The sequence below is a fragment of the Saccopteryx bilineata genome, chromosome X, assembly GCF_036850765.1.
Source record: "Saccopteryx bilineata isolate mSacBil1 chromosome X, mSacBil1_pri_phased_curated, whole genome shotgun sequence".
Taxonomy (NCBI): Eukaryota; Metazoa; Chordata; class Mammalia; order Chiroptera; family Emballonuridae; genus Saccopteryx; species Saccopteryx bilineata.
Genome location: NC_089502.1, coordinates 132,433,751 through 132,456,409, shown reverse-complemented (window position 1 = coordinate 132,456,409; position 22,659 = coordinate 132,433,751). Strand labels below are relative to the sequence as shown.

Here is a 22,659-nt window from a genome sequence, read left to right as displayed (position 1 = left end):
ACGGCAGGCAGGTTCCCTGTGTTCACTTGTAGCTGGAACTCTGAACATGTTTTTCTTGCAAACACAAATTCGTATTGTTTTGGTGCCCCGGCCAATTGGCAAAGCCTGTAAAAGCCTATCAGCTATTGTGCAGCTATTACAATGCTCATCCCCACAATATTTTTTTTGGGGGGAATATACTCCATCCAAGAACGCTGGGAACTCTTTAGCTGATTGACACACAGGGGTAGGGGGCGCAGAGGAGGAAGGGCTCAGCTGAAATGCAAAGGAGGGAGGGTCTTCTTGTAGGAAGGGATGGGAGGGCAAGTCTTAGGGTGGGGCTGGCTCCCTGGCTTTCCTGCTGCTTTTGATCAGGGCTTCTGACGTCTTGAACCACTGTGGCAGAGAACAAGGGGGCCTGGGAAGGAAACGAACCAGAAGTATGTGGCCACTTGGGCAGCCAAGTAAGGCGGTTGTTCACATGTAAGTTGAGCCCGTATGTTAGCATGGAACACAGCAGGAAGTATCCTTATCAAAGAGCCTGGGAATTACCCAGAAACTAGCCATGTGTCTTCCATGAGGACAGAGGAGGTTATGTCACAACACACACTTTTATCAAAGAGCTACACCTACGGCACACGGTCAAGGGCTATTTTTTCATTGGTCTGTGACACATACCTGGTCTTTACAATGAGGTGCACAACTCAAGTTTTAACTGTTGACTATGAAAGAAAGAGGTGTAACTTCTTAAGAGCTTACAATGTTGGTAAAACTTTTGGCAGGCTGACATAAAATACTCAATTTCACAATAAAATTTCATGAGACCACCCAGGAGTACCTCCAAATAATTACATTCATTAATTCAGCATTTCTCTTGTGACTTACAAATAACTGCTTTTTAAAATGGAATGTGCTCTGCTTCCTGTTCATAATAACAACATAGCACTTTCCCCCATAAAATGTGTGATCAATCAAATCTTAGACACCTAATAAAATGAGTCCTTCCACAGCATGCAGATTTCTTTGGGAGAGACACTCGGAACAGTAGAAGTCGAACACATCTGTAAGACTGACTGTGAGATGGGGTAAGCTACTTCCCTGTAAATGACATTTCTGACCACCTTTACGGGACTGTAAACACTAAGCTGCGTCTTCTGGTTTTCACATCTTCCCATCTTCCAGCATTCTTGACCAAAGACACGTGTCTGTAGCCTGGATCAAAGGCCCAGGAGTGACTGAGGACAAGGATGCTGCTGGTGTGGCCAGGGCAGTGACGGTAGGAGGACTGGGATGGGAGAACTCCAATGTGTTAAGTGACTGGGCCTGTTCTTTTTCATTTGATGAGAACTTCGGGCCCAAAGAAACACCATATAACCCTCTATCCTATTTCCTTAGATATGGGATATTTAAAAGCAATCACAGCCATATTCCAAAGACAGAGCAAGTTCTCTGGGTAATCCGGACTGGTCCGGTGACAGACAGCTTCATCTCTTGCGGTTCTGGAAGTGCCAACAAAGACTTGATTTCATACCTTTTTCTTCTGTTCTGTTTGGCAGTGTTTCCGGTCTTTCAGGAGGTATCTTTCTAATTTCATGTTTTCTCTCAGCAGTACCTGGGGGGGGGGGAGGATAACTGTTCAGAAAACACTTTCTCTACCATTTATTAGACACACCAGCATTTTAAATATTTACTGGGTACAGCAAAGTTAACATATTTTTTCCTAAGCTGAGTGCTGGTGTTACTTGGCAAACACAAGTTGCTAAGAAACAGACAGAAGCCATTTCTGTCCTATGTCATTAAGTTTGCCTACCTATATGTCCTTAATTTAAAAAGAACACCATTAATATTTTGTGATATTTAAATCTGACTGCTTAGTTAGGCATCAAAATAGTCACAGGAAATTCTTGGGTGTGGGTGGGAAATGTGTATAAATAAATAAAGAAGTCAATCTTTAAAATATGCAAATAAGGGGTCACTGGGTATTGTGCTCTATAATTAAAAAGAAATTTCAGAGGGACCTGGGTTCCATTTTGTAGCAGTTTTAAAATAAAACTGCTGCAAATGGTTTGCTATCCCTTCCATTAAGGAGTGAGGTCTATGACCCCTGTCTGGAATGTGGATGGCTTGGGACTGCTTCAACCAGTGGCTGAGGCAATACCGTATAATTTCCAAGGTTAAGTCCTGAAAGGCCATGGAGCTTATGCTGTATTTGCCAGAATACTGAATCTTCATGTAAGAAGTGAATTACCCTGAAGCCACCATGCTGCAGAGGCCACATGTAGGCCGTGCGCAATCACTTTGGCCTATCGCTCCAGCTGAACCCAGCCTCCCAGCTACCCTTGCCAAGGGGAGCCAGACATGAGAGTGAAGCGGTCATCTTCAAAGCGAGACTGCCAGCCTCAGCTGGTCCAGAGGTCTCAGCTGAGGTCTCGGACGGCATGGAGAAGAGAGAAAAGACACCCCTGGCCATGCCCTGTTCAGATTCCTGACTGCAGAATTCATGGGCATAAGAAGATTGTTGTTTTACACTGCCAAATTTGGGGTGGCTTGCTATGCAGCAGTAGTAACTAGAACATATTTTTAATTGGAGAGATGTACAGAGAAGACACGGTGGTTCTCCCTAAGTCCTTTCAATTTGTGTCTGAATCCCTCAAGTATTACATTTCCCCAAATGCACCAGTTAGCATTTCTTCTTTATCCATGTGGACTGCAGTGGCTCCCTCCCCTGTGGTCTGACTTCATCTGTGTCAGTGACTTCAGGCACATAAGAACACTTGAAAAATAGCTAATGCACGAAACCAACCACAAGTACTATGCTGATTTACAAATTTGGTGGAATGCTATGGATGTGTGCTTGGTACTAAATCTCAAGTAAATATAGCATCAGAAACCAAAAGAACTTTAAAAAATTCACTGAACACATACTTTACCGACATCTTAATGACTCACTACAAATTAAATACTGTATCTGATGTCTGTCAATTCCATATCTGATTCTTTCTCAAATAAACACAAAGAAAGTTGATCATGGGGAACATATGAATGTCTACCTCTCTGTCACAAAGTGGTTCCTAAGATCATTCATGAGGATAAATGAGCAAGAATAATCTAGGAACATTAAATGTCATCTGGCTTTGCCCTCAGAGATCCAGAAGTTTTGGTAAAGCTGTTTTGAAAGGATAAGAATTTGCCTACCATGCTACAATGCAGTCTACTAATGATAATGAAGTCCAGTATTATTCCTAGAGAATCAGGAGGAATTAACAATCTTACTATCCTGAAGAATCCAATCCTAGGTGCATTCTAGGGTACCTAAGCCTTGGACCACCCAAAACATCAATATGGCTTCTCATCAGTCACCAAGGCCTCTCAGGAAAAGGGTCTTCAGAGACAAGAAAATGAATAGCCTGCTTTAAGCTCAGCACAATAAAATATTTATCCAGCCAGAACCACTAGGTGGCAAAACTAAACTGCTCAATGCAAACGAGAATGGGGGCGGAGCAGAGAGGTAATTAACATCCCATTTCAGGGCTTAATCTCTGTAATTTTCAACTATGCTGAAGGGAATGGGAATGGAATTTGGGGTCAAGCTGATTTTTCCACAAAACTTGGTGAGCTGAAAGAACTTAAGGGAAAAAAAACCCCAACTCCTAATAAATCTGTAAATAAATCAATCTGGAAATTTATTCACACTTTAAATGCTACAAAAATTTCATAATTATGAGTGTGTAGAACTAAAAATACCCCTATTCTTCTTCTGTTTTAGTTGTTAATTTTTAAAATGCCACTTACCGAGTTATTCATGGAGGAATTTCTCCCCATAATTAGTCTTTAACTAATTATAAAGTCAAATTATAATTTAAACGATTATAAAGAGGAATTCTATTGAGAACTATGAATTATCATCTTTATGTATGAGGCTCCATTGTGCAACGAGTTACCCAATGTCTGACAACATCAAGTCTTCCCATATCAGTCAACCTTAATATCTGAACTGCACAGAAAGTGAATAAGATTCTTTTCAAGATTAAAAAGATTTATAAGAAAAAGTATTCATTGCTAGAAAAAATATTTTTTCTGTTGTTGGGGGATGGTAAGTAAAGTAAGTACAAATTTTGGTTAACCACACAGGACAGACGTTGTAAATTCAGTGCCACTATCCATGCGCAGTGACATTATGACCTATGGGAAGCGATCCTCTCCAAGCTGATCCACAATTGATAGGGCAGGCAGAGGTGAAGGAGGACAATTAGGTTCTCCTCTCCTCAAAAGCGGTTTATTAAAAAAATAAAAACAAAGTAGACAAAACTGGCTTATACCAAAGCCAAATCCTCCTGGTCATTCTCTTTGGGAGGCTAGACTTTTTTTTTTCTTTTGCTGTATCAGGGATATATTTTAATGATATGTTTATTTTTTAGGAAATACAGCAGTTATTTAAAACCTGCCTGTTGAGGCCAAATCATTACCTCCTGATTTGGTAATTGGGGTATTTGAATCTAAGAATCTTGAGATCTATCCAGGACACTGTAAATATGTGCAGAGAAAGACCCTCATGGTGTTGATAGAATGGAAAGGTACCTTACCTGCCCCTTGCTTGATGACAGGAGCAGACGGAGGAGGTGGCTTCCTGGGTCTCTGAAAAATTAATCAAAATAATACCACATGAGATTGTTGGCAGGCCCGGCCTCTCACATAAAGGACCACAGATCATGTTTTCTAGATGCAGTTTGGACAGTCCAGAGAAGCACTCCAAAAAATAGGGAAAAATTCTCTCTCTAGGGATGCTAGATTTTGGCACCTTTAAACAAACACTAAAATACATTCAGTCTGCAAAACAAAACTCTGATGGACAAATGAAATACCATTTCCCCCTTTCTAAATTTGTAACAGCCTTCTGGAAAAGCTCGGCTCAGCAAAAAAATGGCCTGAAACCAGCAGGCACAATGGTACTCCTACGCTGAAACCGCATTTGCAATTAAGATTTAATCTGCTGAATAACCAAGCAATTCAGAAAGAGTCAATGGGGTGGCTTTAAATCAGATCTGCTCTGGATGTGGGACCTTCAACAAAATGCAGGCTCGGGGTTGGTGCAACTGGGTGGGGCGCTAAGCCGGCTACATTCCTCCCAGGGCTGGCAGGCCACTTGCAGGACCCCCAGGAGACCAGCTGTATCCTGGAAACTGGAATGGAGTTTCCTTGCCTATCAGGCACTACTTGTTTTACTATCCTGTTCTGTCACTGTAGGTGACAAACGTTGCAATGCAATCAAGGTTACAATGCAATCAACGACATTCATCCCTGATCTCCCTGCTTATGAGGATTCACTGTAGAAGAGAGATGGACAGACTGGACTTGGCAAGTGATTCAGGGGCTGAGAATCCAGCCAGGGCACAATTACTGGACACTGTTCTTGGCCAGGGGAGAAGCAGGCCAAAGGCAAAGAAAGAACCATCTCAATATCAAATCATTAAAGAAAGATGGAAATGGGGAAGGTTTGAATATGGGATCCGTGTCACTGCTGACTCTTCTCCTGACTCTCTCTGGACATCATATACTTATAATTAAAAACAAAAACAAACAAAGAAAAAAACCTCACAGACTCTGCTATGCTCTGAAAATTCACTCCTGTGACATTACTGCAGGGACCACCACATGTCCCCACCCATCCTCGGTTCACCCCACCAGTGCCCACCACTGCCGGTTGCAGTACCAGGGCACAGGAAAAAACATGGTTTTAAGTAAAACCTAGAGAATACAAGACTCACAAGTCACTTTCCCAGTGGGGAATCACAGCACGTAGATTCAATGACATTTCAGCTCTGCTTTGAACTAGCTGGGTGATTTAGCCAAGTTACCCCTGAGTAAGCAGTTTGTATGGTGGGCAAGAGGTGGGGCTTCAGAATCTGTCATTAGAAATCCTGGCTCACCCTGGCCAGTTAACTCAGTCGGTTAGAGCATTGTTCTGAAACACCAAGGTTGTGGGTTTGATCCCTGGTCAGGGCACATACAGGAAGCGACCAATGAATGCACAATTAAGTGGAACAACAAATGAATGCTTCTCTCTCTCTCTCTCTGTCTGTCTGTCTAAAATCAATCAATCAATAATATATATTTTTTAAAATCCTGGCTCTTTCCGTTACCAGCTGGACACTGGGCAAGTGATCTCACCTGGCTGACCCTTCTCATCTGTAAAATGGCAATAATTTTACCTCTCTCTTAAAGAGGAGGCAGCTTCAAAGCAGAGGGAGTCGGTAAGTACTGCCTGTTTAATCCTCATGACAACTCTGTAAGTAGTGATATTATTATGCCCATTTTGCCGATGAGATAATTGAGGCTTAGAGAGATGAAGGCATTGCCACAAGTCACCAGGCTAATAAATGGGGCAAGGGTCTAGAAGTCTAGCCCAGAACTGTCAGACCCACAGAGTGCTCTTAAGCACTCTGAAGGGCCCATCCTGCCAGAGAGCATCCACAAGACAAACCATCATGTGGCTGTAAGCCACACACCGAGTTAACAAAAGCACAAGGAACTATAGCATGTTCAAGTTAAAAAAAAAAGGGTATCAAGTTGCAACTACAGTATAAGCTGAACTATGTTACAGTACATGCAGAAAAAGACTTGGAAAGCAAGAAATTTATAGTGGTGATCTCCAGGATTATGAGTGCACACACGTGTGTGTTTCTTCCTTAATATTTTTCTATCTTGTCTACATGCATACAAATTTTATCATTAAAAAAGAAAGAAAAATGCTCAAAGGCCACCTCTCCTTGGACAGAGGATGTTCCGGCTCTCAGCTCTTCTCCTCTTTCCCCTCGCGCCAGCGCCTTCCGGATCTCTACCCCAACTCCTTCCCTTTCCTTCCTCCCTTTTCTGTCTTTGCATAAATTAGACTGGGGACTGGCGTGTGTTTACCTAATGAAGTTATCACTGAAACTCTGCCAATTAACCTTCCTTTACCTCAAGATATGAGTAATTTCTTATTCACGAAACTGCCAACACCCTGTGGCCTAATTCTTCCCAGCCAAGCCCCAACAATACCTAGCCCGCAGAAGTCTTCCTCGCCTTCTGCTGGTCTAAAATTTTTTATAACCAATTTCACATGAGCCTCCTCTTGCTGAGGCTGTTTGTTCCCCCAGCAACCTGGCCTCAAACCACAGGGCCTCAAATAAGAAAGACAATTACAAATCACCATATTTGCCAAGATTACTGTACAAAGAACAAAAACCCCGAGTGTTCTGTCAGGTCTGCTATGTAGCCGACATGAAATGTGACAGGGCAGAGCAGAGGGGAACCAAGAGAGACATGACGGGAAGTGTTGGGCTAACAGGCAGCGTGTGGAAAGTGTAGTCGTGGCAAGTGCGTGCTTGAATGTGGCAGAGGAAGAAGGCAGGGCTGTGAGGGTTTGTTTGGAGCCCTAGCAGTTGAGGAGGCAGGTGGGGCAGTTTTGAAAGAAAGGCAAGTTTGTGAGCTGTCTGTCTGTCTTGCATCTACCACGCTTGATCAACGCTGGCCAGATGCTTGACCGGCTTATTAGCAGAGTAGGTTTACAGGTTATCCTTTTTCTTTTTTCTTTTTTTTTTTTGCCCTTGACTGACTTTACTCTGATTCCATCAAATTTAGCCTTCCCACCTGCTTACATGAAAAATGACGCCACATTTTCAAGTAAGATGTCTTTGAAGGTAATTCTAAACAGAAATCAGGGCCACGGTTCCATGTAACTGTAGACCAACCCCCAAATAATTAATACAGAATTGTACATGAGCCTACATTGATTTTTTTAAATGTAATGGGAAGACAGGGCATTGAGAACTGAAAGGTAGGCTGGGTAAATCTGTAACAGAATATGACAAAAATTCATCATGGGAGTTCACAATTCTCAAATAAAAAGATATAAGCACATCACTGAGTTGATGTCCCCCCAAATGTCCAATTGTGACTGGATAAAGGAGATGGTGCCACTGGGACCTCCAGGTTAAATAGTAGGTCAACGTTTTTCTTGTGGTGTTTATCATTGTTAACTAGCTCCTACAGGTGTGCAGACAGAAACATCTTCAGTTCAGGCGTCTATTTTGTTGAGAGAGAGAGCAGGAGGGAGGGAGGTGGGAGGAGTGGGAAGCAGCAACTCATAGTAATTGCTTCCTGTATGTGCCTTGACCAGGCAAGCCCAGGGTTTCGAACCAGCGATTTCAGTGTTCCAGGTCAACACTTTATCCACTGCGCCACCACAGGTCAGGCTCAGCATATATTTTAAGTCATGAATTTTTATTGCTCTTATTTATTCTCTTTATTTTTCCCCCATGGTGAAAGAAAAACACTCCAGCTCCAAATTCAGGTGGCTTTAGTCTGCTCAATTTGCAGGTGGAGGCTGAAAAAAGAGGGCCTTAGAGCTAGGCTGAGGCCAAGAGGGGCCACGCCAACAGGTAGGTGGTAGCCAAAGTTGGCCCAGAGTTCACATCACTCAATGTCCACACTGTAGCAATTAATTTAAAAAGAGCCAACATGAAAATGTTTAGAAGAATCAATGAGCCAACATTTTCTTATTTCTGGGAGAGCATACTGCGTCCCACGGTTTTATATAATGCAGGGCACACAGTCCTGTGCTTAGAGTTGTTGGCTTGGATAGAGAGGCAAACGCCACCTTTCCAAAGCTCTAACAGCTAGATGTGATTTCTCACCGCTACCACCAGGAAGAAAACAGATGTGAATATTGCGGAGTGAGGACAGCAGGAAGGCAAGCTTTACTTCCCACTGAGTGATTTCAGAATTGACTCTGCCCTTCGCTTGACACGTCTGGCCAGTCCCAAGTGCAAGAGCTCATCATCTGGCCAACCGTCCTCCCTGGCAGGAATCTGATTGACCACTTTGCCTCCTGAGCCAGTCTGCCTTCAGAGCTCTGGCCTTCAACATGCGGTTTGGTGAAAATAACCAGAGGAATGTACCCCTGATGGGCTGAATACCCTTTATGGAGGCTTTGTTAGAGAACTATGGGAAGGTTCTGAAAGGTCATTTTAGCTTGATTTGGGGCCTTGGGAAGCCCTTCTCCAGGAATTTGGCTAAGTTCTCTGGAGCTGTCTGTGTGGGTGAGGCTGGAGGGGGTGACACAAATGGACAGCTCCTGACCAGGGGGCCTGTCATGCCTTTAGAAACACATGGAACCTTCCACTCTGTCCTTTTCTCCCCTGTCCTGGATTGGCAACATCTTTGAGATGTGCACCTGGGGCCATACTCAGGCGATTGCAGTGCCTGGAACTGCTCCCCTGCAACCTGCAGAGTCCCCCAGCACAGGAGACTCCCAGGAACCACCACAGAGCCTGCGCTTGGCAGGGTGCTTCTAGAAACACATGGAACCTTCCGCTCTGTCCTTTTCTCCCCTGTCCTGGATTGGCAATACTCAGGCGATTGCAGTGCCTGGAACTGCTCCCCTGCACCCTGCAGAGTCCCCCAGCACAGGAGACTCCCAGGAACCACCACAGAGCCTGCGCTTGGCAGGGTGCCCCTCGAGTTTCCTCTCCTTAGCCTCTGGCCTGGTGGCCTCCATTCAGGATCTCCCCTTGACTGGGCCCATCCAGATTGCTGGTCTAGTGGGTAGTCACCCAGGCTCTGATATTCAGCTTCTCCCTAAGATGCTCTCTCAGTTCAGCCTCTAGCTCACCCCTTTCTCCGTTCACCTTACCCTGAAAATGATGCCTCGATTCCTTGTCCAGATGGAAGGATTTGGGCTCCCCTTGGGGACAGAAATATGACAGGGAACCTGACTTCCCTCTTCTCCCTTTTTCATACTAGTACAGGAAAGACTAGCAAGTAGGAGAGGAGAGACAGATGGAGGGGAAGGTACACCTTGTCACCAAACGACCAAAGGATTCCTGAGTGTCAACTCTCTACCAAGCATGCTGCTATGGACTGAATACTTGTCCACTGAATGGATCCAGAATTCGCATGTTGAGACCTAATCCTCAATGTGATCCTTAAGATGGGGCCTTTGGAGGGTGATTAGTTTATTCAACTGGAGCTCGCATTAATGGATTGGTGCCCTTATAAAAGAGACCTCTGGGAACTCCCTTAACTCTTACGCCATGGAAGGACACAGTGAGAGAATAGCTGTCTATGAACCAGGGCCCACTTCCTGGGCCAGCACTCTGACCTTGGACTTCTCAGCTTGCAGACTGCAATAAATTAATATCTGTTGTCTATAAGCTGCAGAGTCTATGGTATGACGTTATAGAGGCCCAAGTGGACTAAGACACATGCTATTAAGCCCCATGAAGGAGAAGCTCAGGGCATGGGCCCTGCCTTCAAGGAGATTCCAGTTCAGATGGAGTGATGGGAGAGAATCACCTCAGACAAGAGTATAGTGAATGAGGGGATCAACTGGGAAAGCACAGGCTGCAAGTACCAATGAAGGAAAGAGAGGGAGCACCATCCTGGATACTTCAGGGAAGCTCAGTCGGGGCTCCATCTTAGGCCATACTTGGGTGACATTAACCCCCTGACAATCCCCACTACTCCAGGTGAAACTACACAGAAAATGAAATGTACAGACAAATAATATCATGGGTAAAAAAGTTTTTCATAATGCTGCTTATTAGAAGCACATATTTGTTTCCTTTTGGTAAACTAAATACAGGGAAATAATTTATTGGGCATCTTTAGAAATGAGAAAGAATAGTGGTTCTCAAAAGGCTGAAACAGGAACTTTGAGAACACTTTTATAAACTGAGTTGTCAGATGAGAGGGGCTAAGGTAAAAGGCCTTCTAAGAACTGAGGAAAGAGTGCAGTCAGAGTTAATGGTGCAGAGCAAAATTCACCTGCGGTAGATGAGCCGCTATGGGAATCAAGGAATAGACTTCCTTTCCTGTAAAAGATGGAATGTGCAAAACTCCTGCTGAGTAATCTAGAACGATCTTAAGAGTTGCACTTGAATAGAATGATCTTAAGGTTGGCACTCAATTGTAATCGAGAACATGGGACACCTACTTGATTGTGCTACAGTGTGTCTGGAAATTGATGTTGAACAGGAAGGGTCTGGTCAGCTATAAAAACAGAAAAATGGAGAGTTGCAAAGGCCAAAGCACCATCCAAGTTCAGCTGAATCCAGCATGGAGCTCCCTTGGCAAACCTTTCCCTCTGGTGCTTGAGGGGGCCTCAAGCTAAACCTGTGAAGTCCTGCACGAGAACAACTATCTCCTCTTGCTTTCATTCCTTGCTCTCCCAGAAAGCACCAAATAGATGGTGGTTTCCTATAGGATCTGGCCTCTAAGGAATCAGGCCCATGGGGAACAAATACCCAGGGCAGGCAGACCCACATGTTCCAGACAGGCTGACGTTTCAGTACTGTTGTAACTTGTAAGCTGGTAGTCTGTTCCCTGAGTCTCTGTGACTTGTCACATGTAAGAGTGCATATCTGTCATGGCCATATTTAGAAATGTTTGAGGGTGGGTTTCTGTGCCCCTGGGGCTAAAAGGCAGACCCTCTTACCCTGTGGAGCATTCACTAAGGAAATGCCTATGGGGACCTTAGCAATGCCCAGTTGTTGGCATAAACTCAGAAGAGCCCTCCAAATCAATGCACGTTAGGACTGTGACATCCTTTGGTGATTCAAACAATTTCTCTTAAAAGGACTGACATCTGAGACTTTATTAAAACACTATCTTTCAGAAATGTTATTTCAGAAAACCTCTTCTAATTTCTTTAACAACAGTGGAAAGTGTTTCTGCTCTTGAGAGTCCGCGGTCTCCTTTTCCTTCAGTGATAATGACAGTACTGCTTCATTAGAGCTCTCTGAGTATTTAATCTTTCCATTTTGATATTCAATTTTCCTGTCAAGGCTCAAAATAAACAGACAGCCATTGAATTTAGGTTCTCTTGTAAACAGCCCAAATAACTAGTCTAAAATATACAGCATGAGATCATCAGTTGGTGCTTCCTGGGAATATCTTGAGGGAAAGCCCCAGAGTGTCTGACACCCTGGTGAGAGAACTCCCCCAGCGCTCTTTAAAAGGAAGATGACAAGAATTCCAAAAGGCCCTGTGGTAACCACCTGAAGCCACACCTGAGTACAAAGTACACCCGCCTCGTGGGAATGCTTCCATGATGCCTACTGATTTAAGAGGTCTGCTGTGGAATACATGCTGTTTGCTTCTGTCTACCCTAATCATCACAGATCGTCTTCTTTTCTGGGTGAATGACTGCAACCTCAGCCACTGGCAAGACAAAATGACATTTACTGAAACCTGTGGCAGAATAATGTTTCAGACTCTGTCATTCACATAATGTCTTTGTGTTGTTAATGATTCTAATCATCTTTACATAGTCCACGCAGCAAATGACAACCCCATCTCCAGTCACGTCATCATCACTAACTCACCAATACTCTGGGTGGAGCAATAAAGGCTGGTACAACAACCAATGCCAAGCTGGTTGGCTGGTTTTATAGGCCGGAGAGGATGGAAAGGGATGTAATACTTTGAATTTTCTAGAAGCTAAATGTCACATTATACAATCTCCTCTCAGCTGTAGGAATTCCTTTGTCTGACAGGTACGGCTATTGTTTCTCTAGAATTGAGTTTTCTGCTTCTTAGGGACAAGATTAAAAGACCTATCAGAGAGATGTTGGCTGCTTGTCTCAGGTTGGAGGAATGCCCATGGGGTCCCAAAAAGCATGCATGCCTCAATGAGCAAGCCAAGATGAGTCCACTCATCACTGACAACTTCACTCTTTCAATGGAATCTTCCCTTAATACCTTATGTAACAAAGCAGAGCTTCTAGAAAAGTATGTCACGGAGCCTCTCTCATCTGAGTGAATTTATTGCCCTACTAAAATATGACTGGGAACTAGAAGGCAGGGTGCCAACATGTAGGCAATCACAGGGTTTGCCCATTTGTTAAAAGAAGATCCAGACTTGACCTTAGCCTTAAAAATGATACTACCTCAATCAGAACCAATAAAGTGGCACATGTGTAGTAGGACCGCATGCTTGCTTATTCCTTGGCCAAAGGGAGAAGAGTCACCATGAAGGTCTTAGCATCCAAAGGATGTGACCACCTTTTACCAGGCTTACAAAGATTGCTGAGAAGGGTGAGCCGGGCAGTCTGGATGGCCTGCTGGCCTCCAATCCCTAGGAGAGGCCCACCCTCAGTATCCTTTTGGAAAGGTGTGGCAGGTTTCTACAGCCCTGAGTAGAAGACCTACTGCCCAATTATTTTTTTTAGGTGAGACGAGGGGACATAGGGAGACAGACTCCCATATGTGCCCCAACCAGAATCCACCCAGCAACCCCCATCTGGGGCTGATGCTGAAATACTGAGCTGTTTTTGTTGCCAGAGACAGGTGCGCTCCAACAGAACTATGCTCAGCACTGGGGGCCGCACTTGAACCAATTGAGCCACTGGCTGCGGGAGGGGAAGAAAGAATGAGAAGAGGGAAGTGGGAGAAGCAGGTGGTTGCTTCTACTGTGTGCCTTGACCAGGAATTGAATCTGGGGCGTCCATACACTGGGCGGACACTCTATCCACTGAGCCACTGGCCAGGGCCCCCCTGCCCAATTCTAAGCACACGGGGCAGCAACCGTGTGTACTCTTCACTTCCCATCAGCTGGCATGGTGGCCAGCCTAGAGAAGGGACCCAACAAATACAGAGTGAATGAACATAAAATATAATTGTCATACAGCAGATCCTGGAAAAATATATAAAATAACATGAAGATTATTCCATTCTGGGCTCACTTGTCTCTACAAACATATTTTATGAAGCATTAGATTTCTTTTTAAAGGCTATTTATCTAAGTTCTTAATTTGTTTGGATTCCCGTGGAAGCTCACCAAGGCACCAAAATAATTGTGTTGACCTGACCAGCTGAAGCAAAAAGAACCAGAGTCAGATTTCTATCATTACTGCACAGTTTTAGCTTCCCATACTTGTAGTAATAGTAATTACGAAGACTGGAAAAATTTACATGTACGGGACACTTACCAAGTATCAGGTGCTATGCTAAGGAATTCCTATGCATCTCCTCAGATAATCTTCTCAAGAGTTCAACAAGGTAGGTTCAATTATTCTCACAATTTTAGAGATGAGAATGCTGAGGCTTAGAGACATTCAGTGAGTTGGCCTTGAACTGAACGAGTACGTGACAGAGCCAGGGTTCAAGCTCAGGTGTACTGGATGCTACAGCCTAGAGTCACAACCACTATACTCTATAAATTTTTGCCAAACTTCATTCTTATGTCTTATTTTTTCAAAACATTAACTATCCAGTTGCGACTGTTAGCATCTGTTTTTGTCAGGGATAATATTTCAACTGATAAACCACCAGTGTGATCAACTGTCATTAGTAAAAAAGAGCTCAAGTGATTTTGCTTGGTGGACAATTTCTATAATGAATGATAAGCTCTTTTCTGTCCTGTGAATTTATTCCCCTACTAAAATATGGCTAGGAACTGGAAAGTGGGGTTGTTATCACTTAAACAGATACCTGCTTCTATACCAGCACTTCCAACACTAATGTGCAAACAGATCACCCGAGGATCTCGTTAAAATGCAGCTTCAGATGTGCCAGGTCTAGAGTGGAGTCTGAGTACTTTTGGGGTTTTTTAGGTGAGAGCAGTGGAGGTAGTGAGGCAGACTCCTGCATGCACCCCAACCAGGATCCACTCGGCAGTCCTGTCTGGGGCTGATGCTTGAGTACTGAGCTATTTTTAGTTCCTGAGGCTGACATGCTCAACCAACCCCAGCGCCCAGGGCTACACTCAAACAAATCAGCAACTGGCTGCGGGAGGGGAAGAGGAAGAGAAGGGGGAAGAGAAGCAGACGGTCGTTTCTCCTGTGTGCCCTGACCAGGAACCAAACCTGGGATGTTCATATGCTGGGTCAACGCTCTATCCACTGAGTCACTGGCCAGGGCCTGAGTATTTCTAACAAGGTATAAGCAATGCTGTTAAAGTTTGGTCCATAGACTAGAAACAAGTATCAAGAATCTAGAAAACACTAGGAAGCAGAATCTAGATTCCCTGGACCCCAAACTCAACTCCAAGAAAGAGTAATAGATGTGGAACAGAACATTCTTCAGCTAAACAATGAAAGAAAGTAAGCTACAAAAATCCTAAGGGGTATGGCCCTAGGCTTCAAACCAATCTAACAATCCACGAGGCATGATCCTGTTGGGCACTGACACCATGTAGCTTTTTAAACAATTATATCCATTCATCTAAGCAGCATATATACTATCAATGCTGTTTAGCATCCTCGGCAACCAATCCTCCAATAGTGTAGCTATCCTTTCCAAACCTCAGCTCTGTGGGAATGGTGATGGGTTGAGGTTAAGTTCATGGTCCTATAACAGAGCCTTCAGAGCATGAAGAGGGCCAAGGCCGGGAAAAGCAGGAAGGAAGAAGTTATGTGAAAGCCTGAGCAAAGAGCCCTGAGGTGCAGAACAGGATGGATAAGACCAAATAGCTGCCACCCTACAATGAAAAGTGCTTGTCACTTTTCAGCATTTCTTGTTACATCATCAGGATTGAAATAACACACTTGAAGTGAGGCAAACAAAGATGGACTGGCTCATTTAAACAATGGCATCATATAATGGATCACCACAAAGAAAGAAAAAGCACACATCAGAGGTATGTATATCTACAGATATGATATGTGTGCATACATGTCCACATATGTGCATACACACACAGAGTGTAAGATTAGCAGGCCTCACTCTGTACCCTCAGCTTCATAATATGTGTTTTAGCCACTTCCATAATACTGGCCACTTGACCACCGCCAATGACCTGCTACATGGATGCTGGCAGACCACTTACCAAACGGAGCACCCAAGGGTTTTTGCCATTTATTTAGGTGCTGAAATAAGCAGGTATTATTCCTAGTGCTTTACACACATCATCTTGTTCATTCATGGATCAACCCTACAATAGAGATCACTGTTTCCAGCTGACAGATGAGGAAACTGAGGCTTGTGGATTAACAAACTTGTTCACAGTCACATGGGCAGCCAAGGGTTCAGAATCTGGGCCCATAAAACTAAAATGCCAGAGCTCTTCAATGGTACACCAAACTTCCCACACTTTACACCCAAGCCCCATCAGGGAGCTAGTATTCTGACAGTATGTGCAGCATGAGATCGAAGTCAAGAAGACTTACATTGCCCTCCTTTTCAAAGTCTGGTGGAAGCAACTTCACGAAGTTATCAGGGAACACTCCTCGTCTGCCGTTGAGCTCTCCTTCCCACCAGCCTATGTCGATGCAGTCCTAGGAAACAGAAGAGCGGAGAATGAGAAACGGGGCAAACACACTCCAGAGAGGTCTGGTGTCCCTTTTAGAGAGAACGAAGGCCCTTTTCTTGCAGCCGCTATCCATGCAACAATGGTTACCAAGACTAAGTCAGCACAAACCCCAAAGTCAGATGGGAGAACAAAAGCTTAACTGTGCTAGAGTTTCTGGCTGGGACTCAAAACCTACTGCTGCTTTTTGATGACCTGAATCAAAAAGATCTTTTTCCTTTAAATATTGGAAGATATGTTTTCTTCATTTTAATTTTACTGAAATAAGAACATTTCATTAACTTGCAAGCGTGCTTTAGAAAACATCACATGCATCAATGTCCTCTTTGATTAGCTTGTCACAAAGCTTGTCAAAATTAAAGAGGGCTTTCCGACTGGCAGCCAAGCATAAGAAAAATCATAACTTCTGCAAACTCATTAATGTGCCATTGTCCTTCACCTTCTCCTTTCGATGTTGATCGGACACAGTTGTCATCACAAAAAGCCCTTCCCCACCATACAGAACTCAACATTTGCTTATTAAATGAATGAGTAAATCTATTTTTTCTTCAAAATCAAACCTGCTTCCTTCTGAATAATCCCTATTTTGCTCATTCACTTATCAAACCTTTACTGAGTGCCTGCCCTATGCCATGTGCTAGTGGGAAAGAGTAAGACGGCCTTGTCCAAGCTTCCACCCTGAGCCTAATGGACTCACAGTTCTCCTTATGCCACTCTATTTCCCCCATATCCAATTTGGTGGAAGTCTGCTCTGTTCTAGTTTTATAACTTATCTCATATTTGTCCTCTGGGTCCAATTCCACTTCTACCACTCCAATCCAAGGTTAACCTGGCCCGCTGCAAACCTTCTCACTTGGGAATTTCTTTCACCTAGTACAATACACCCAACACTGTCGAGAGCACATCCTTGAGTAAAAATGTGACCCTCAGACTGTATCAACAATTTCAGTTAAAGGCCAAAATGAGTGAAGGTTTTAAAAAAAATACTAGGAACCCAGAGGACTTTCAAAGTTATATCTGAAGGAGGAATTGCTCAAGGGAGTGAGGAGATCATGCTCAGGGCTCATGGAGAAACGTACTCGTGGTGCTCCACAACACCATGGGGCTAGGAAGGGGCCAGAGAGCTCAAGCAGCAGATGCAGCTGGCCTAGGCCTTGGCTGTTAGGCCCTGGACTGCCCTGGCTTATGCACTTGACTTGTGCCTTGCCAGATCATATATTCCAGCAAGGTGAATAACACAACTGAGTGTCCACCATTATACCCACAGCCCATTGTACAATTCCAAATATAATAAATATTGGTGGAATCAATAAAGACTCTTCCTAACTCGGAGTTCTGTGATCTCTTGTGGTCAAATACTTGGATTGCTACAGGACAAGATAGCCTCTACATACCTTCTCTCGTGATGATTATACACAAGTTCACAAAAGGCTCATCTCAGGTGAGAAGTAATCACCACCATCCCTTCCCCCAGTGGTCTGTTAATAAGGATAAACTGAACTTTCAGAAGAGAATGTGGGTTTTAGAAATGGGTCCTTAATCACAGATTTTAAATTCTAGTCTCAACCAACACCACAAAATAGACATTTCAAGCAATCAAGTTCAGATGAGAATTTTAATATGCAAAGGCATATCCAGAATAACTTTAGAACTGATGCACGCCTACAGGGAAAACAGTGCATATGACATTATAGTTAAATCTCCCATCAGTGGCGAATGGCTTAAATGGCTCATCTACATTTTGCTTCTTAAGGAAAACATTAACAGTGATAATTAATGTGTAATTCAAGGTAGGAGAGGGAGAGATCAAGAGAGAACACATTCTAATTGTTCTGATTAGTATAAGAACAAACACAAGGCTCACGAATGAGATAAGCACATGCAAAAGAGAAAACTGCCACTGTGACTTATAATAGTAAGAAAAGTGACAACAGGAGCCTGGTGCAGGACAGAAAACAAGAGGCAGGTCAAGGTGCTAGAAGTGGGATGGAGACTTTCAGACAATCAAGGCATTTTTTTTTTTGTCTAGCAAAAGAAGCTAATTTAAGGGAAACAGAAACAATTATAATAGCAAAGTGAGAAGTGAAAATAAACCCTCCTCAAAAAACCAGGCAAAACAACTAGCCTTTAATGGCAGGGATGAAGGGAAGACTATTAGTATGAGGGCTGTGCTTCTCGAAATGTAAAAGAGCAGCGAATTCAATTTATTCACTGAGGATGTGAAATGCACAGGATAGGAGAGGAATTCAGGGAGATAAAGAAAATCACCGTGTCCTCACGGGGCTCCCGAGCTCCAAGCATAGTAGGAGATGCAGACATAGTGAGTCAATATGGCACAGAAACACTGGCAAGAGTGCTAGGCTGGATTTCAAAACAAGTGGGACCCAGAGAAGCCGGGCAGCCCGAAAGGAGAGAATGAGGGCAAGAACCGAGGCGAGGAGAAAGGTCAAGGGCAACATCACCGAGTGTGAAGAAAGGGAAGACAGAGAGTGGGAACCAGGTCTCAGAAGAGAAAATTCAAGTACTGATGCTTGGAGCAGCAATTTCCAACCTTTTTTTATATCACGGCACACATAAACTAATTACTAAAATTCTGCTGCATACCCCCAAAAAGATATATTTATTGATAATCTGACAAAAATAATAGGCATAACTTTGATTCATTCACACCAGATGGCTATTGTTGTGTTGGCTATTGTCATTTTTTTAAAATTTGACAATCTATGAGAAAAGAGGTCAGTGCCCCCGACTAAATAGTCAGGTATTGCATGATTTAAAAATACTTGCAGGCCCTGGTCGGTTGGCTCAGTGGTAGAGCATCAGCCTGGCGTGCAGGGGTCCCAGGTTCGATTCCCGGCCAGGGCACACAGGAGAGGCGCCCATCTGCTTCTCCACCCCTCCCCCTCGCCTTCCTCTCTGTCTCTCTCTTCCCCTCCCGCAGTGAGGCTCCATTGGAGCAGGGATGGCCCGGGCGCTGGGGATGGCTCCTTGGCCTCTGCCCCAGGAGCTAGAGTGGCTCTGGTCGTGGCAGAGCGACGCCCCGGAGAGGCAGAGCATCGGTCCCTGGTGGGCAGAGCGTCGCCCCCTGGTGGGCGTGCCGGGTGGATCCCGGTCGGGCGCATGTGGGAGTCTGTCTGACTGTCTCTCCCCATTTCCAGCTTCAGAAAAATACAAAAAAAAAAAAATACTTGCAGCAGCCCTGGCCGGTTGGCTCAGTGGTAGAGTGTCGGCCTGGCGTGCAGGAGTCTTGGGTTCAATTCCCGGCCAGGGCACACAGGAGAAGTGCCTATCTGCTTCTCCACCCCTCCCCCTCTCCTTCCTCTCTGTCTCTCTCTTCCCCTCCAGCAGCCAAGGCTCCATTGTAGCAAAGTTGGCCCGGGCGCTGAAGATGGCTCCATGGCCTCTGCCTCAGGCGCTAGAGTGGCACTGGTTGCAACAGAGCAATGCCCCAGATGGGCAGAGCATCGCCCCCTGGTGGGCATGCTGGGTGGATCCCGGTCGAGCGCATTCGGGAGTCTGTCTGACTGCCTTCCTGTTTCCAACTTCAGAAAAATACAAAAAAAATATAAAAATAAAAATACTTGCAGCACACCAGTTGAAAATCGCTGGCTTAGAGCAAAGGCAGTGCTTGGCCCCCAGGAGGTTCGCAAATGACATCTACTGAACAGTAATATGAGGTATGAGTCAAGGCGGCACCCATGAGCAACAGGGGCAGAATTGAGGAGCAGGTGGTTAGTGATTTGTGAGGCCAGAATGTCATCAGGGTAGAGGCGGATGTTCCCAAGGAGGATGGCAGGAGATGGGTGAAGAACAATGAGTCAATAGCTGACCACTGAGGTGAGAGGCAATGTGCTAAAATACTGGAAGATTTTAGAGTGACTATATAATTCATTTCCAAACCCGGGACACTATAAATAATTATACCAGGACCATAGGCATAACCTAAGACAATGGTTACCTGACTAGATTTTGAGATTCCAATAAGGATAAGGAAAGAGCAGTGCAGGCAGGTGATAGGAGGGCCTCCGAATGACACCGGAGTTTGCAGTGGAAAAGCCTAAAAACTCAGCATGTAGATGAATGCTTCCAGAAGAACGATGATACAGAAACAAGCATTATTGGCATGAAAGCAAAGGAAAGTAGACCTGGGCCCTCATCAAGAGTCGAGAGTATGGAAAGAATTCTATTTCTGAAATAGAATGTTCACTCTTCTATGAGCAAGTCCTCAAAATGGCCAAGATGTTTCTCTATGCTTCATTACCAGGCAGACTTTAGAGTAAAATATGATGTTTTCCTTATAAGATACAAATGATGTTTTTTCTTTTAAGGAATGGACATGCAGAGCCCTAGGTGTGCTGCACTCCAACCTCTAATTTCTGCATTATCCTGGGTTATCCAAGATATCTCAGAGGGCAGGGGAAGAGAGCAGACTTGGGCCATCTGGCACTTACTTGCTCCGCTAGTGATAAAGACTGGGTGTCAGTTCCTTCATACACATGAAAATCTTTGCAAGGTGGAAAGGGTGACACAATTGCTGGTGGTTGTTATCATTATTGTGATTCTATGTACTGGTCCCAGAGACCTTAGGGATAATGTGGCTAGGCTGGAAAGGCTTCTTAATTAAGCGCACATGCATTTGTCATGTGACTCAGCACCATCCTAGAGTGAAACACCCTGGCAGCAATTCACATACTTGGAGGAGGGCCGAGGGGACAGATGCCAAGGCCCCAGGGTGTGTCTGAGGAGGGAGGCCTTGCTCAGACCTCAACGCCATGCCTCTGTCAGCTCGGTCCTGCCAGGGGAGACCTGGGGAACATGCTAAAGTGCTCTTTCACTCCACACAGATATCTCGACAGGGACCAGCAAGAACTACTCCCTGACATAGAACCTGCCAGTAGGGAGCCCCAACGGAGCCCTGGTACATTTGCCTCTAGTCTGGACACTTCAAATCTTTAAAAAAGACAAGCAGCCCTGGCCGGTTGGCTCAGTGGTAGAGCGTCGGCCTGGCGTGCAGGAGTCCCGGGTTCAATTCCCGGCCAGGGCACACAAGAGAAGCGCCCATCTGTTTCTCTCCCCCTCCCCCTCTCCTTCCTCTCTGTCTCTCTCTTCCCCTCATGCAGCCGAGGCTCCACTGGAGCAAAGTTTGCCCCGGCGCTGAGGATGGCTCTGTGGCCTCTGCCTCAGGCACTAGAATGGCTCTGATTGCGGCAGAGCGACGCCCCAAGGTAGGCAGAGCATCGTCCCCTGGTGGACATGCTGGGTGGATCCCGGTCGGGCGCATGCAGGAGTCTGTCTGACTGCCTCCCTGTTTCCAGCTTTGGAAAAATACAAAAAAAAAAAAAAAGACAAGCTTTCTACCTGGCTTTGATAAATTGGTTAAAATGAGCCACAATTTCATCTTGGGCTCTATTTTATTTTATAATATTTTATTTTATTTTAAGAGGAGGGGTGATAGTGAAACAGATTCCCTCATGTGCACCAACTGGGATTCACTCAGAAACCCCCATCTGGAGCCAATGCTCAGATCAACTGAGCTATCCTCAGTGCCTGGGGACAATGCTTAGACCAACATAGCTATCCTCAGCACCTGAGGCTAACACTCGAACCAATCAAGCCACTGGCTGCAGGAGGGGAAGAAAGAGAAAAGGGGAGAGGTTGTGGGGAGGAGAGAAGTAGATAGTTGTTTCTCCAGTATGCCATTACCAGGGATTGAACCTGGCGTCCATACAACTGGGTCGATGCTCTATCCACTGAGCCAGCCCGCCAGGGCCTTGGGCTCAATATTGTCAAAAGTACAAAATAACATATTAAAGCAGTGTTTCTCAAAATCTGGCTGCACATTTGGAATCACTTGAGAACTTTTTAAAATCCTAATGCCTGGGCTATACCCCACATCAATTAAATCAAGGAAGGCAGTGCTTTTTAAAGGTCCTCCCAATGTGCAGGTTGAGAGTCAGTGATTTCAACCAGTGCTTCTATACACTTGGGGATCGTGTGAAAATGTCAATTTGGATTCAATTTGTTGGGGGCAGGTCTGAGATTCAGCATTTCCAACAGGTTCCTAGGTGATATCAATGCTGCTGGACCATAGACCACATTCTGAGCAGTATGGTTCTTAAAAATGGTAAGCTCCATAAAAAACAACGATCTTATCTTTATACCTTTGTAACCACCAAATACCTAGCACAATGCCTGGAAAATATAGATTCTGAGTAAATGTTGACTGAATGGATGAATTGATGGATGGCCCAGTCTTCCCTCAGACTATTAACCTAAAACTCTCAATTTTCAAACACTAGCAGTGCGGTCAAGTTGAACGAGGAAGAGGCAAACATAGATTAGATACACAAGAATGCTCCATCTATATGACCAGGCTTACCTGTTGGTATGTA

At 44.6% G+C, this 22,659-nt stretch overlaps 1 protein-coding gene across 8 annotated transcripts in view; it reads right to left on the bottom strand.

Annotated features, from left to right (window-relative positions):
- SH3KBP1 (SH3 domain containing kinase binding protein 1) overlaps window positions 1–22,659 on the bottom strand; it is a 467,100-nt gene that overhangs the window by 53,047 nt on the left and 391,394 nt on the right. For all 8 annotated transcript variants that reach the window (XM_066248853.1, XM_066248849.1, XM_066248852.1 and 5 more), the window contains 3 exons: window positions 16,128–16,235; window positions 4,563–4,614; window positions 1,511–1,591 (listed from right to left, as the gene is read on the bottom strand). In XM_066248853.1, the coding sequence (XP_066104950.1) occupies window positions 1,511–1,591; window positions 4,563–4,614; window positions 16,128–16,235 (241 nt within the window). The remainder of the gene's footprint in view (window positions 1–1,510; window positions 1,592–4,562; window positions 4,615–16,127; window positions 16,236–22,659) is intronic.